This window comes from Oncorhynchus mykiss, chromosome 4, assembly GCF_013265735.2.
Source record: "Oncorhynchus mykiss isolate Arlee chromosome 4, USDA_OmykA_1.1, whole genome shotgun sequence".
In the NCBI taxonomy this organism is placed as follows: Eukaryota; Metazoa; Chordata; class Actinopteri; order Salmoniformes; family Salmonidae; genus Oncorhynchus; species Oncorhynchus mykiss.
In genome coordinates this window covers 13,790,364-13,807,123 of record NC_048568.1, presented here as the reverse complement: position 1 = coordinate 13,807,123, position 16,760 = coordinate 13,790,364, and the positions used below count along the sequence as shown (strand labels likewise).

Below are 16,760 nucleotides of genomic sequence, written 5' to 3'. Positions count from 1 at the left end.
TGGCTTCTTCACCTGCGATATTGTCTGAAACCAGCCACCCGGACAACTGATGAAATTGTGGGTTTGCGCAACCGAAGAATTTCTGCACAAACTGTCAGAAACCGTCTCAGGGAAGCTCATCTGTGTGCTCGTCGTCCTCACCAGGGTCTTGACCTGACTGCAGTTCAGCATCGTAACCGACTTCAGTGGGAAAATACTCACCTTTGATGGCCACTGGCACGCTGGAGAAGTGTGCTCTTCACAGATGAATCCCAGTTTCAACTGTACCGGGCAGATGGCAGACAGCATGTATGGCATAGTGTGGGCGAACGGTTTGCTGATCTCAATGTTGTGAACAGAGTGCCCCATGGTGGCAGTGGGATTATGGTATGGGCAGTTATAAGCTATGGACAACAAACACAATTGCATTTTATCAATGGCTATTTGAATGCACAGAAATACGGTGACAAGATCCTGAGGCCCATTGTCGTACCATTCATCCGCCACCATCGCCTCATGTTTCAGCATGATAATGCACGGCCCCATGACGCAAGGATCTGTACACAATTCTTGGAAGCTGAAAATATCCCAATATCCAGAAACATTGCACAGCCTTTGGCGAGGAGTGGGACAACATTCCACAGGCCACAATCATCAGCCTGATCAATTCTATGCGAAGGAGATGTGTCATGCTGCATGAGGCAAATGATGGTCACTAGATACTGACTCGTTTTCTGATCCACCCCCTACCTTTCTTACACAAATACGAAAATATAGATGGCATCATCATAAAACAATATAAATTTAGGTCATACCATAAACTGAGATCTTAAAAATGTTCAGTGGGGCAAAAAAGTATTTAGTCAGCCACCAATTGTGCAAGTTCTCCCACTTAAAAAGATGAAAGAGGCCTGTAATTTTCATCATAGGTACACTTCAACTATGACAGACAAAATGAGGAAATATAATTCAGAAAATCACATTGTAGGATTTTTTATGAATTTATTTGCAAATTATGGTGGAAAATAAGTATTTGGTAAATAACAAAAGATTATTTCAATACTTTGTTATATACCCTTTGGAGAACTTGCACAATTGGTGGCTGACTAAATACTTTTTTGCCCCACTGTAAGTGCCTACATCTGCTGTTTTCTCAAATTCAAATCCAAATGTTTCAGTTGGGCAGTTAGTTCTTGCAAGAACTCCCCAAGAACTAAGGAGGTTCCTTGATGAACCTCCTCGATGTTTTTTAAGAAGTTATCTTTGACCAATAGGTGCATATCTGTATTCCCAGTTGTGAAATCCATAGATTAGGGCCTAATGAATTTACTTAAATTGACTGATTTCCTTATATAAACTGTAACTAAGTAAAATCATTGAAATGGTTGTATTTATATATATTTTTTTGTGTATAGCATTTATTGTACACAGAACTCATGATATTCAATTAAAATGTCCAATAAATGGTATATGACCTGTGCCATGATCTGATTATTCTATGATGTTGCAGTTGCTGGCGTAGACTTTCTACGAGCCAAATACATCAAAAATGTTTCCCGGAAAGGGGTTTTGCTTGAAAAGTGCATCAGTGTTATCAGGTCAGCAGCAACAGCAGACAACCCATTGCCCATGTACCCCTTGAGTCATCCTGTCAGCTCTTGAGGTAATAAGTATTTTTATTATTTCAATTCATAGGATTCATATAATAAATCCCCACCGGCAATCTGATAGCATGTAAAAAATAAATCCTGAGATAAAAACAAATCAATTAATATTACATAGTAAATCTGTTGAACAATTCATCATATAGCCTCAGAAATAGTGACAAATGATTGATACACATTCATGGATGTAAAGGTTAAGAGTTGGCTAAGAGTTCAGAAAATTCCAGAGTGGACACCTTGGTCCTGTGGATTCTGGCTGTGGAGAGCTCCATAAATACAATTTCCTTAAATGTAAGCAGCCATTGTTGAAATGGTAACTGATGAGGTGGAATCCACGTTTGTACAATTATTTTCTTAGCAGCTGTGGTTCCTGCCAACCACACTCTCCTTTGGCTTTCTGACAAGTGCAAATCAGTCATATCACAAAGCAACATCACTATGGTATCTAATGGCAGTATTTCTTCTACAGTACAGAGATGACATAGTTGACTTTCCCCCAGAATTCAACCACCCCTGGGAATTTCCACAGCACATACTGAAAAGTACTCACATAATGACGATGGACTAATACCATTGTGATGTCTTTTTTTAGTTGTTAGATAGACGAGTTGAGTATCTGGAGCATCAGCATTTGTGGGTTCGATTACAGGCTCAAAATGGCAAGAAACAAAGAACTTCCTTCTGAAACTCATCAGTCTATTCTTGTTCTGAGAATTGCCAAGAAACTGAAGATCTCATACAACTCTGTGTACTACTCCCTTCACAGAACAGCGCAAATTGTATCTAACCAGAATAGAAAGAGGAGTGGGAGGCCCCGGTGCACAACTGAGCAAGTGAACAAGTACATTAGAGTGTCTAGTTTGAGAAACAGACGCCTCACAAGTCCTCAACTAGCAGCTTCATTAAATAGTTCCCACAAACACCCGTCTCATAGTCAACAGTGAAGAGGTGACTCCGGGATGCTGGCCTTCTAGGCAGAGTTGCAAAGAAAAAGTAATATCTCAGACTAGCCAATAAAAATAAAAGATTAAGATGGGCAAAATAACACAGACACTGGACAGAGGAACTTTGCCTAAAAGGCCAGCATCCCAGAGTCGCCTCTTCACTGTTGACGTTGAGACTGGTGTTTGTGGGTACTATTTAATGAAGCTACCAGTTGACTTGTGAGGCATCTGTTTCTCAAACTAGACACTCTAATGTAATTGTTCACTTGCTCAGTTGTGCACCGGGGCCTCCGGTGCACAACTGAAAGGACATTTCTAAGCGAGTTTGATCAAATATCCTGTTCTTGCTCCCGAAAAGAGATGGAGGTAGACAGGAGATGGACAGCATCTGAAAAGAGATGGACGGCCTCCGAGGAGAGATGATGTGTAGCCCACTGACCTGACTAATACATTAGAGGCTAAAAATACAAAATCCACTGAAACCTTGGAACAAAAAAATAAGACAGTTCACAGTCTCTTATTACTTTCATGCACATAACTCCTCCGGTTTCAGCTCTTGCTGGTTTCCATGGCAATCGCAGACATGTGCCTGTGGAGAGGCTTGTGTGTTGCATGTGTCCCTCCTGATCGTTAGTGGAGCGCATGCGAGTCTACAGCATGTGAAAACCACCCAAGAGACAGACTCTTCCCCCATCTCTCTGTGTTGCCATAGTCAGTCAAGCACACATGTAGCAGTCAGGTGTTAGACACACTGCATAACAGAAAATCTGATTCCACACATCTAAAATAACTACTGGGCAGACAACTACGGCATGATAGAAAATTAAATGCGTCTAGTCGGGTCTGGCACAGTTACTGCATAATCGTGTAACCGACGATTACGGGTGAAGACAAGTCATGAAAATAAAATAACCGTCATAACCGTTTTTTGTGTGTGTGTGGAACGAACAGCTGACTGAAGACGGAACTCCTGAGCATTGGACTATTTACAAAGTGATGGAACTCTTGCTCATTGCTGACACAAGGTGTTGTAGCAAACAAGTCTTTGGTTGCCTAAGCAACGCCCCCCTTTCTGTAAAACATGCAGCCTGGAGCATTTGTTTTTAATAACGTGACCGTGTTCATTTAGCTGACCCAATAACCACCACCCAAAATTACATGACCAACACAGCTCTACGGTCAAGACACGGACCTTCCTAAAACCACAACAAGTATATTATAATAAAATTGTTCTATTAAAGCAGTCTATATTAATCCTCTTTGGAATTCCCTTTGAAAGCGGCAATTTCTTTCTCCATCCGACATGCAACCCAGACAATATTAATAATATTATTTAATATTATCCAAGCCACTCGACATCTGAGCAGTTTATCACTCTTGACATGGGACATTGAAGGGGGGAAAAACATGTTTTAATTTAGAAAATACTTGATATAATTCCAGTCTATTTTGCAGTTCAGTACTCACCTCTCACAAATGGTTATGATTATGATATTGTGCTTTAGAACGTCATGGGGTAAAAGCATAATACAAGTTTCGTGTTTAGTTGTTCCCAGTGTTGTGCGTTACCAATGGAGGGTGCCAGTGATCTAGGCATCTTTTGTTACAAGGGAAAAAAATACTGAAGACACAGTAGTAGCATGGATGAAGCAGTGATTTAGGACTACTAAGGAGAAATATCTAGCTACTTGTGAATTTTGAAGTGAAATAAGAAAAGATAGTTGCCACCTCAGAATTACCTTGCAAAACTATTCAGAGACCTCACATAGTGTTACAAAGTGGGATTGAAATTGATTTGTCATTTATTTTGGGTCAACAATCTACACAAAATACTCTGTCAAAGCGGAAGCCAAATTATATGTATTTTAAAAGGATTAATACAAATAGAATGTAGTCGTTGCACAAGTATTCAGCTCCCTGAGTCCACCATACATGATAGAAACACCTTTGGCAGCAATTACATCTGTGTGTCTTTTCTGGGTAAGTCTTCTAAGCGCTTTGCACACCTGGATTGTGCAATATTTGCCTATTACTCCTTAAACAATTCTTCTAGCTCTGTCAAGATGCTGGGTATCATGGCTAGACAGCCATTTTCAAGTCTTGCCATAGTATTTCAAGCAAATTTAAGTCAAAACTTGTGGCCACTTAAGAACATTCACCGTCTTATTGGTAAGCAACTCCAGTATATATTTGGCCTTGTTGTCGGTTATTGTCCTGCTGAAAGGTGAATTCCCCTCCCAGTGGCTGGTGTAAAGCAGACTGAAAAAGGTTTCAGGATTTTGCCTGTGCTTAGCCCTATCCCATTTATTTTTATCCAGAAAAACTCCCCAGTATTGGCCGATGTCAAGCATACCCATAACATGATACAGCCACCACCATGCTTGAAAATGAGGCAGTGTTAGTCAGTGATGTTTCGGATTTGCCCCACACATAGGGCTTTGCATTATTACTTTTGTGCCTTGTTGCATACAATATATTTTTTTGGAATACTTTTTATATTTGTGTTCTTTTCCCTCTTGTCATTTAGTATATTATTGTGGAGTCACTACAATGTTGTTGATCCATCCTCAGTTCTCTCCAATCACAGCCATTGAACTCTGTAGCTGTTTTAAAATCATCAATGGCTATCTTTGTGCCTGGGTGGTTAAATACGTCACCCACAGCATAATTCTTAACTTGCTTAAAGATATATTCAATGTTATTGTCACCCATCTACCAATCACTGCCATTTTTTTATGAGGCTTTCGAAAAGCTCCTTGGTCTTTGTAATTTAATCTGTGCTTGAAATTCAATACCTGACTGAGGGACCTTACAGATGTATTTATGTGGGACAGAGGAAGGATAAATCTTCAAAAATCATGTCAATCCCTTCGTAACTTATGTGATTTGTTAAGGCAAATTTTACTCCTGAACTAATTTAGGCTTGCCTAAACAAAAAGGGGCTGAATATGTATGCAACGACTATATAGACATACACACTTTTGTATTTTTTATTTTAAATTATCTATAAAACATTTGATAGAGAATATTTTGTGTATATTGTTGACAAAAAAATTGCCATTAAATCCATTTTAATCCTACTTTGCGACAATAAAATGTGAACAAATCCAAAGTGGCTGAATACTTTTGGAATTTACCACCAATAATTTAAAATAACAGGACCATTTACAACTCTACCACATACAGTATTTCATCATTAATTCATATTTTTTTCTAGATTTCTGGTCATTCATTGGCCGTGTTCGAGAACATCAAATCTGCATTGTGGGGAAATTGTGACTGACTGATCTACAAATATACTGAACAAAAATATAAACGCAACATTGAACAATTTCAAATTTGAGTTACAGTTCATAAGAAAATCAGTCAATTGAAATAAATTCATTAGGCCCTAATCTATGGATTTCACTTGACTGGGAATACAGAGAACTTACAAAAAAGCTAGGCGCATGGATCAGAGAAACAGTACGACATCTCCTTCGCTTAGAGTTGATCAGGCTGTTGATTGCGGCCTGTGGAATGTTGTCCCACTCCTCGCCAAAGGCTGTGCGAAGTAGCCGGATATTGGCAAGGAACTGGAACATGGGGTCATACACATTTATCCAGAGCATCATAAACATGCTCAATGGGTGACATGTCTAGTGAGTATGCAGGCCAGTGAAGAATTTTGACATTTTCAGCTTCCAGGAATTGTGTACAGATCTTTGGGACATGAGGCTCTGCATTGTCATGCTGAAACACGAGGTGATGGCGACTGGTCAGTGGCTCAGCAATGTGCCTCAGTATCTCACCATGGTATCTCTGTGCATTCAAATAGCCATCGATAAAATGCAATTATGTTTGTTGTCCATAGCTTATGCCTGCCCATACCATAACCCCACCATGGGGCACTCTGTTCACAACGGTGACATCAGCAAACCGCTCTCCCACACATGGTCTGCAGTTGAGGCCGGTTGGACATACTGCCATATTCTCACAAACTATGTTGAAGGTGGCTTATGGTAGAGAAATGAACATTCAATGCTTTGGCAACAGCTGTGGTGGACATTCCTGCAGTCAGCATGCTACTTGCATGATCCCTAAAAACTTGAGACATCTGTGGCATTGTGTTTTGTGACAAAATATTTGGCTGGTCTTTTGTCACCAACACAGTGCACCTGTATAATGATCATGCTGATCATGCAGCTTCTTGATATGCCACACTTCTCAGGTGGATATAATATCTTGGCAAAGAAGAAATGTGTGTAAAATTTGAGCTAAATAAGTGTTGTGCCTATGGAACATTTCTGGGATATTTTATTTCAGTTCACGAAACATGGGACCAACACTTTACATGTTGTGTTTCATATTTTTTGTTCAGTGTAATACTGAGTAGCTAGGCGATTTATAAAATCAGAGAGCTGGCAGTTGCCAACTTCAAAGCAGTCAAAGTTGTTATTCACTCTTCAGTCCCAGACGTCTTCTTCTGAGAGAGGACCAGATCCTTTACCTCGCTGGTCAGGGAAACCAGCTCTTTCCGGCTGGCCTCTGCCTCATCCCCCGCCTCTGGGTTCTCTCCTTCCCCCTGCTCCTGCTTCTTTCCCTGGCTCTGGCTCACTAACTGCTTAACCACCAGGGCCTGGTAGCCTGTCAGCAGCCTGTGCTGCTCCTGAAACAACAACAACCACACTCATACAAAACCTTCAGTATGAAGTAAAACTGTCAATTGTAACAGGTCCAAACTTGATGTGCTGCATGAACAAAATACCACCATACAAAAGTGTGTCTCATAGACCTAACATAAAATATCCCAAATACTTACAAGGTGGCAAAAGGACACATCACTAACTATTTCTAGTGTAATAACACTAGCAATATAGCTAGATTATAAATGAGAACCAGGAAGAGAGGGGAGGCAGTACCTCAGAGATGCGGCCAACCAGAGTGCCTATGATCTGGGGGACACAGCGTCCGGGGGCGTGCAGCATGCAGTGGGTGCTGGCCTGGAAGAGCAGCACACTGGTCAGGTGGAGAATCAGGGCTGGGTCCTCAGTGTCCTTCAGCTGCTCTATCAGAGCCTGCCGGTGCAGGAACAGGGCCTGTCTTAGCAGACAAGAACACGTCAGCCAAGAATGTGTGGCACCTCCAGTCCAGGTCCATGTTTATCGACAGCAGAGTAAAAGCTTGGACTTCATTTTAGGAAAGTCTAAAGCAAGATGATACTGGTTTTTACCTCTCCCTTTTCTTATCTCCCTTCTTCAGCATGAATCCACACACCTCAACCGCAGTTTCTATGTTGGTTAGAAAATCTTCAATCGTCTGAAGAAAATATAAAGTGTTAGAAAACGTTTCCATACATACATGAATCAGAACAATCGCAAACATTTATGCTTTATACTAACATCTGCAATAATGTCAACCTCAAACTATTACCTTCTGTATGTTCATTTTACATACACCTTAGCCAAATACATTTAAACTCAGTTTCACAATTCCTGACATTTAATCCTAGTAAAAATTCCATCGTAGGTCAGTTAGGATCGCCACTTCATTTTAAGAATGTGAAATGTCAGAATAATAGTAGAGAGAATGATTTATTTCAGCTTTTATTTCTTTCATCACATTCCCAGTGGGTCAGAAGTGTATATATATACTCAATTAGTATTTGGGACAATTGCCTTTAAATTGTTTAACTTGGGTCAAACGTTTTGGATAGCCTTCCACAAGCTTCCCACAATAAGTAAGGTGAATTTTGGCCCATTCCTCCTGACAAGAGCTGGTGTAACTCAGTCAGGTTTGTAGGCCTCCTTGCTCGCACACACCTTTTCAGTTCCGCCCACAAATCTTCTATGGGATTGAGGTCAGGGCTTTGTGATGGCCACTCCAATACCTTGACTTCGTTGTCCTTAAGCCATTTTGCCACAACTTTGGAAGTATGCTTGGGGTCATTGCCCATTTGGAAGACCCATTTGCGACCAAGCTTTAACTTCCTGACTGATGTCTTGAGATGTTGCTTCACTATATCCACGTAATTTTCCTACCTCATGATTCTATTTTGTGAAGTGCACCAGTCCCTCCTGCAGCAAAGCACGCCCACAACAAGATGCTGCTACCCCCGTGCTTCACGGTTGGGATTGTGTTCTTCGGCTTGCAAGCCTCCCCCTTTTCCTCCAAACATAACGAAAAGTACGATCTTTGTCCCCATGTGCAGTTGCAAACCGTAGTCTGGCTTTTTAATGGCGGTTTTGGAGCAGTGACTTCTTCCTTGCTGAGCGGCCTTTCAGTTAATGTCGATATAGGACTTGTTTTACTGTGGATATATACTTTTGTACCGGTTTAATCCAGCATCTTCACAAGGTCCTTTGCTGTTCTGGGATTGATTTGCACTTTTCGCACCAAAGTACGTTCATCTCTAGGAGACAGAACGAGTCTCCTTCCTGAGCGGTATGACGGCTGTGTGGTCCCATGGTGTTTAGACTTGCGTACTATTGTTTGTACAGATGAATGTGGTACCTTAAGGCAATTGGAAATTGCTCCCAAGGATGAACCAGACTTGTGGTCTACAATTTTTTTTCTGAGGTAGGTCTTGGCTGATTTATTTTTATTTTCCCATGATGTCAAGCAAAGAGGCACTGAGTTTGAAGGTAGGCCTTGAAATACATCCACAGGTACACCTCCAATTGACTCAAATGATGTCAATTAGCCTATCAGAAGCTTCTAAAGCCATGACAATAATCTGTCTGTAAACAATTGTTGGAAAAATTACTTGTCCTAACCAACTTGCCAAAACTATAGTTTGTTAACAAGAAATGTGTGGAATGGTTGAAAAACGAGTTAATGACTCCAACCTAAGTGTATGTAAACTTCCGAATTCAACTGTAACTGACCTTTCCATTGAGACTGTTGTGCACCTTCATAAGAGGTCCTTTTGTTTCCTCTGGTAATTTCCCTAATATCTTCACTCTCACCTAAAGAGAGAGATACACCGTGTTTTATGGGAATGTACAGTACACATTCACAAAGCCTAACTGAATAACACAACCCAAACTAACAGGAATGAGCAGGTATGGAATGAGAAGGCTGAGAGGAGAACTAACTTCGTTGGTGATAGAGCTGGGATTCTCTGCAGACATCATCAATTCAGCTGCCATGAAATTCACCAGGATGTTGGTGACGTCTGTGCACACAGTCTTCAGGACGTGCTTGGCAATGAGGACCTGAGTCTCATCTGCGGGGGTCAAATATCTCAGTTGACGTTCATTCTGGGATGATATGTTTTATGTTTAATGTGGATGATATGTTTTATGTTTAATGTGTTGGTGGTGAGGACGACCTCTACTTCTGGGGGGGGGGGTCAAATAAAGCAGGTTACCAGAGAAGAGCTTAGTCCCTTTCTCAAAAAGTCTGATGTTGTTGTACAGGTTGGAGAGCTCCTCCTGGAAGTCTTTCACACTTCTCTTCTTGGTCCTCCCGGTCGTGGAGACAGTGGAGGACATGAACACAGTCCGAACCACCTCCTGGTAGGTCTTTGTCAAAGGCCTGCAGACAGTAAGACTCTTACATGTTGAAAAATGTATATATATTTTTTTACGTTATTTAACTAGGCAAGTCAGTTAAGAACAAATTCTTATTTACAATGACGGCCTAATGGGGAACTGCCCTTGTTCAGGGGCAGAAGGACAGATTTTTTACCTTGTCAGCTCTGGGATTCGATCTAGCAACCTGCCGCCATTGATACACAATGTTCCTTTTGTCTGTGGAGCGTGGGGGTAAATCCATTGTGCTCCAAAGTGATTTTGACTGGGACCCTTACCTTACTAAATGTTCTGCCAACTCGGAGAGGATTTCTTCAGGGCAGTCGCACACTTGCCCTTCTAGGACAGCTGCGATTTCCTCCAGGGACATGAAGGGAACTTCAGTCGGTTTGTTACGATCTGCAAAAGAGTAAAAAGAAAATATAATTGGTCTCATGGGGTTACCTTTGTCTTACGCTAATAGACTTAGGCACCCAGGGGAGCCATCTCTTCCAACACAACCGGTAACGTGTTGCTACGTAGAACTGCCTCACCGAACAAACAATGTAATAGTGTACATTCATTGAAATAAGGTTTTACTGTGCTACATAGTGAATTCAGTATGGAAGAGGCTACATAATGACCGTAGTCATACTGTTAGAGCCATTTTGTATGTGGAAAGAAAATGTATTAGAAGATATTTGGTTGATTTGTAATTGAATAGAAATGCTTGTCATGGGGAAACTCCCTTATTGTTATGACACCTAGTGTCCTATTGTGGGTTTCCCTGTAGAAAAGCATATAAAATGGTTATGGGGAAAGATGGCATCAGGAACAATAATTAGGACAGGTCTGCAGCCCCATAGAGAATGACAGAGGACTAGTGGCCAAAAGGCCATTTTAGCATGTGCATTGAGCGCTCCCACCATTTTCATGTAGTCAACTGGGTGGGACTCCTGATGACCTTATTGGAGTCATGTCCAACCGGGCCATCAGGAGGGATCAGCCAATCGTGAAGATGGAGATTGCCTCAAAAAGGCGCTGCCCGTGCCCTCACAGATTCTGTGTGACAACTCTGGACAATGTCATTGTGAAAAATAAATATAATTTAACTGCAATCAAGAACTCTTTAGTATCATCTATGGATACGAGTATAACCAAGTCTGTATTTGGCGTGTAAGGAAGTGGGCTTTTTGAACTTTAGGAACCGTCGCCACCACATTAGTAAAATACTTTTTAGATACAGGGACGGTATCGAAATGGAAATATGGACAACACAACGTAAGAACATTCATCTGAAAATGTTTGCGCTGCATTGAATCGAATTGGAACTTTGTTGAACAACAGAATGCAGAGCTTGGATCGCCGTGGAGAGAGGCTTCGTGACAAGTATTAAATGCACTGCCTATTGATCAATCTCATTGTGAGTAATAAATACATCTGCAATCAAGAACCGTCAAGTATCATCTATGGAAACGCAAATAACATTGGCGTCTAAGGAAGTGGCCTTCTTTTTAACTCTAGGAACCTTAGCCACTACAAATACTTTGTGGGGTGACTGCCGCCTCCTCATCACTGTCGTCGTCCCTCCTGCCCTTCTTCTTGGTTTTGCGTATCCTGACCTCTCTGGCATTGCATCCTCCACCACCTCCTTTACAGCCACTGCCCTCTAGGAAGCAAAACAAGAACAGTCAACCAATTAAATAATAACAGGGAACTAAACAGGGATCAAATCTCAAACCACCTGGCAGGAAATACTTAGGCTGAAAAGAGTTTACAGCCCATGTCTAGTTGATAACCTAACAGACATTTTAGGGATTACAAAGAGGCCTGGCCTGTACTACCTGTAGTCTTTTTCCTCCTCTCCGCCTCCCTTTTTTCCTTTTTGGAAGGTGCTGTGTTTTCTGTCATCATATGGCCTTGCTTGAGATCGTCTTCCGTTATCAGGAAAACAGGGTTGTTCTTGACTTCCTGAAAGAGAACAGCATTGAATTGATGGAGAGGAGACACAGCTATATGTCCCTATCAAAAGACAATCCCAGTTTTGGCCCATCAGGGCAACTTCATGACAGGTGTGTTTTACCTTAAGGGCTTTATGCTGCATGGCCTCATCAAAGAGAGAGAGACAGTTGCTGATGAACTTCTCGCTGACCACCACAGTGTCGCCCAGGATCCTGGCAGTTGACTGCACGTTGGTCTTTCTCATGGCCTCGTTGATTATAATGCCAACGTCCTCCATGGACAGACAGCTGGGCAGAATGGGCTACATGTCAAAAATGGGAGAGAACATCGGATATTTAAAGTGAGCAAGGCTGAGTAACTCAAGTGAAGATTATTATATTAAAGCAAAGACATTTTGCAATATATTAATTGGTGCTTTGGCAGAAAATGAAGTACAGGAAGGTTTGTATGGACCTGCACATCTGTCCATGTGGCAGAGTTGACAGCCTCCTCCACGGAGGCCTCCACCTGTTCTACTAGGGCCTGGCCAACACAGGCCGCCCTGAGGAACAGCAGCTTGCTGGACTTGAAACGTTTCTTGATATAGCTCACTGGGTCAGGGATGCCAAGTCTGATCAAGGCATCAAACTCTGCGTGGTGGGAACAGAGGGAACGTTTTAGGGTACAATTCACATTTTAGGCAGACCTACAGTACGGAAATTACAAAAAAGAAATATTGCAACCAATAATCTTAGTAGGTTAGAGGACCTAAGTATCCGTTCTGCTTGAGGAAGGAGTCCACCCAGGTGTTCTGTGTTTTGGAGTAGATGTCAGGGATGTACACAGCCTTGTCCTGCCGGCCCCCCACCACAGTGCCTTTCAGACGGCCAGTATTCACCAGCTCCTCCAAAACAGCTGGGCAACAACGGACCAAGATGAAAAGTTAGTTGAACGACAGCGTGACATAAGTGCATGTTTGATTAGGCCTACTCCAAACATTGGTTGATCTGTGTGTTCATATACACTACAAACCATTATACACAATCGTATAGTGCTGACAATATTCTAACAGTGGGGTTTGAATTTTAACACAACAGAAAGAATAGCTACTTACAGTAGAGAAGATGTTCCTGAAAACCATAGACGGCAATCACGTTACTGACTGGTGTTGGCCTACACAAGGAGATCAAATTCATTCATTATTAGGAGCAGGGAGGGAAGACAGTATTGGATTAAAAGCAAGGGAAGAAAGGATTTGGATGAAACCTACCGAGTCACTGCACTAAAAAGCCCACGGATGCGAGCTCTGTGGCGAGACACGAACGCAGGGGTGAATAAGACTCCCCTGTTGTACTCATCCATCTGGCCTTGGATGACTTTCCCAAGGCGCTTCGACAGCTCCTAGGATACAAAGTGGTTAACAGATAATAGCTATGTACAGGTCCACAAATGCACCTCAAGCTGAAAGCCCAAGCCAAAAGCCCAAGCACAGATACACTACTGAAAGGATACATTATTAATTGCACATAGTTTGAGGACGGTATTGGTAAAGATACAGAGGTGGCTCATTACTCACCTCAGTCAGAAAATCCCCCGGAAGGTCATAGTTTTTACATAGTTCTGGGATGTTCACCAAGCCAGCTTCTTGTAGTTTATCGTTCACCTCCTCAGACACACGATTCAGGTAGTTTCTAGAAGAAATCAGAACAAATCTGTTACCCTAGTAGTTGACAGTACAACAATGAAAAACACATAATGTGGAAAAAGTCCTACTTACTCGTCAATAAGCTGCCCCAGCACCAGTTGAACACTTTTATCAGATCTTGCAATGTCATTTGCTCTGGCCTCAACATGAACCCAATCAACATTGATAATCTGTATACAAAAAAATAACATATATAAAAAGTGTCTTTAGACAATATGGTAAGTGAAGTAAAACAACTACAGTGCTGCACACTAGCAGAAGGAATCAGTAGTAATGCACACCTTTTGTAGGTCCACAATGTTGACCCGACCTTTGGAAAGCAAAAACACAAGATAAAAAATAAAAAAAACACATATCACCATATTTTCCATACATTTTTGTCCATGTCAATTAATGCAGGTGTATGATAACCCTTGAACATCTATGCAGCCATGACCTGAGATGAATGAGTGCAACACTTGTTTGAAGACTGAGGCATTGGAATCAGAAGGTGGTCTAGGAGCCAACTGACCTCCATGGATGTAGAGCTCATCCCGTATCTCCCTACTGATCTGGGATGGGGTGATGTACTCCTTGCCATCAAGTGTGTGTACCACATCCAACTTCTTCTCTGCAACCAGCTTGGCAACGATTTCAATGCAGTTTCTCTCTGACAACCTGGGAAGGATTTCCAGTAGAAGAGGCATTTACACACAGAGACCCTAGAAATAAGTTCTATATCTAATTCTACCAATTTAAAAGGTATTTGGGTCCCCTGATACAGCGTATCAATGGCTTGCTCTAGCAGCAGTTTCCCAAAGGGCCAGGTTATGTTATGGTTTGGAAACTGTGGTAATACAAGATTAGTCCAGCTAAAAAAACACTGCAGGAAGCCCCCTTTCGGGCACAGATAGCTAGCGACTAGTATAGCTGTCCTGTCTAAGTTGGTTCAGCCAGCAGTTCGGCCCACCATAGCTAACGTTAGATCCTAATCCTTAGCTAGCTAAAGTAGTTAATTTGCTAGTTTCACGTTAATAAGTTAACAGCCAATACGCATTGTTGTGTTTAGCGATTTAGCTAGTCAACAATGGATTTAGCTAGCCAAATAGCTAGGACTGTGGTTATAGATAGCTATTTGGCACTAGCCAGCTGGCATTACCTCTGCACTGTGTCAGCAAACTGTGCTCTCTGAAAATCCGCTGCCAGACGTCTGATTTCTTCCCAGGCAGCTGCCATCGTATTTGTTGGCTTCTCAAACTGTTCGAAGGTATAACTGTTTTAGTACAGCTTTGCATGGAGGTAAACTTCAGCTCTTTGACTAATGTTATATTGCCACTACTAGCTAAACCATGTTGTACAAAGTACAGCTAGCAGGCTACTGAGCCACAAAAGCCACACGTCAACATAACCGTAACGTAGTACGGAAAGCATGGGAGTCCAAAAAACACCACCATTTATTCCACCCCTTTTTCCCGCCACACCTCCTCCTTCCTTGCTCGTGACGTCACGGAATTAAATTCAGTAGCATCATCATCATCTGACAGCTGCACAACACATCTTTGGGAAAACATCAAACACACCTTATTATAGAGTTACACAAAAACACAATTCTAGTTTGTGAATTTCACTGATTCACACACATTTATTATCAAAATAGCCTAATTTCATAAAAACTGCTTGAGAGCAGGAAATCAAATCAAATTTTATTGGTCACATACACATGGTTAGCAGATGTTAATGCGAGTGTAGCGAAATGCTTGTGCTTCTAGCTCCGACTATGCAGTAATATCTAACAAGTAATTTAACTAATTCACAACTACCCATAAATGTAAAGGGATGAATAAAAATATGTACATATAAATATATGGATGAGCGATGGCCTGCGGCATAGGCAAGATGCAGTAGATGGTGTAGACTTTTTATTTTATCTTTATTTAACTAGGCAAGTCAGTTAAGAACAAATTCAATGATGGCCTAGGAACAGTGGGTTAACTGCCTGTTCCGGGGCAGAACGACAGATTTGTACCTTGTCAGCTCAGGGATTTGAACTTGAAACCTTCCGGTTACTAGTCCAACACTCTTACCACTAGGAATACAGTATACACATATGAGATGAGTAACACAGGATATGTAAACATTATTAAAGTGCCGTTATTTAAAGTGACTAGTGATACCTTTATTAAGTCCATTATTTGAGTGGCCAGAGACTCTCTATGTTAGTGATGGCTGTTTAACAGTCTGATGGCCTTGAGATAGAAGCTGTTTTTCAGTCTCTCGGTCCAAGCTTTGATGCACCTGTAGTGACCTCGCCTTCTGAATGATAGCGGGGTGAACATGCAGTGGCTCGGGTGGTTGTTGTCTTTGATGATCTTTTTGGCCTTCCTGTGACATCGGGTGCTGTAGGTGTCCTGGAGGGCAGGTAGTTTGCCCCAGGTGATGCGTTGTGCAGACCCTCTGGAGAGCCTTGCGGTTGAGGGTGGACCATTTCAGTTTGTCTGTGATGTTTACGCAGAGGAACTTAAAACGTTCCACCTTCTCCACTACTGTCCCGTCAATGTGGATAGGGGGGTGCTCCCTCTGCTGCTTCCTGAAGTCCACGATCATCTTATTTGTTTTGTTGACGTTGAGTGAGAGGTTATTTTCCTGACACCACACTACGAGGGCCCTCACCTCCTCCCTGTAAGCTGTCTCATCGTTGTTGGTAAATCAGGCCTACCACTGTAGTGTCGTCTGCAAACTTGATGATTGAGTTGGAAGCGTGAATGGCCACGCAGTCGTGGGTGAACAGGGAGTACAGGAGAGGGCTGAGAACGCACCCTTGTGGGGCCCCAATGTTGAGGAAGAGCAGGGTGGAGATGTTGTTTCCTAACTTCACCACTTGGAGGTGGCCCGTCAGAAAGTCCAGCAAATGCAAGCTTTCTACAAAAGCTTTCTACAAATTTGATTATCCATTGTTGTAAATTGCTCACTGGAAACCAGCCCATGAAACAAATTGGCTTATTGAAAGACTAAATGAATTACTTCTATGCAATGGTGTAGCCTACACTATTAGAAA

At 41.9% G+C, this 16,760-nt stretch overlaps 1 protein-coding gene across 1 annotated transcript; it reads right to left on the bottom strand.

The window, feature by feature from the left end:
* Positions 1-5,704: 5,704 nt before the first annotated feature.
* Positions 5,705-15,140, bottom strand: LOC110522126 (E3 UFM1-protein ligase 1). Its single transcript, XM_021600257.2, has 19 exons — positions 14,865-15,140; positions 14,238-14,383; positions 14,008-14,036; positions 13,799-13,896; positions 13,598-13,712; positions 13,292-13,422; positions 13,136-13,194; positions 12,790-12,936; positions 12,496-12,671; positions 12,164-12,343; positions 11,925-12,051; positions 11,627-11,749; positions 10,380-10,500; positions 9,939-10,105; positions 9,664-9,794; positions 9,454-9,534; positions 7,800-7,885; positions 7,489-7,669; positions 5,705-7,235 (listed from the first exon to the last, which is right to left on the bottom strand). Exons 1-19 carry the CDS (start codon positions 14,939-14,941, stop codon positions 7,026-7,028), a joined length of 2,385 nt encoding a protein of 794 aa, XP_021455932.2. The 5' UTR covers positions 14,942-15,140; the 3' UTR covers positions 5,705-7,025.
* Positions 15,141-16,760: the final 1,620 nt, after the last annotated feature.

Coding starts and splice junctions, on each gene's coding strand:
- LOC110522126 (XM_021600257.2), bottom strand. CDS start 14,941: ATGGCAGCTGCCTGGGAAGAAATCAGACGTCTGGCAGCGGATTTTCAG. Junction 10,106..10,379: donor TTGGCAGAACATTTAGTAAG/GTAAGGGTCCCA, acceptor TACTGTCTGCAG/GCCTTTGACAAAGACCTACC. Junction 7,670..7,799: donor GGAGATAAGAAAAGGGAGAG/GTAAAAACCAGT, acceptor TTGTCTGCTAAG/ACAGGCCCTGTTCCTGCACC.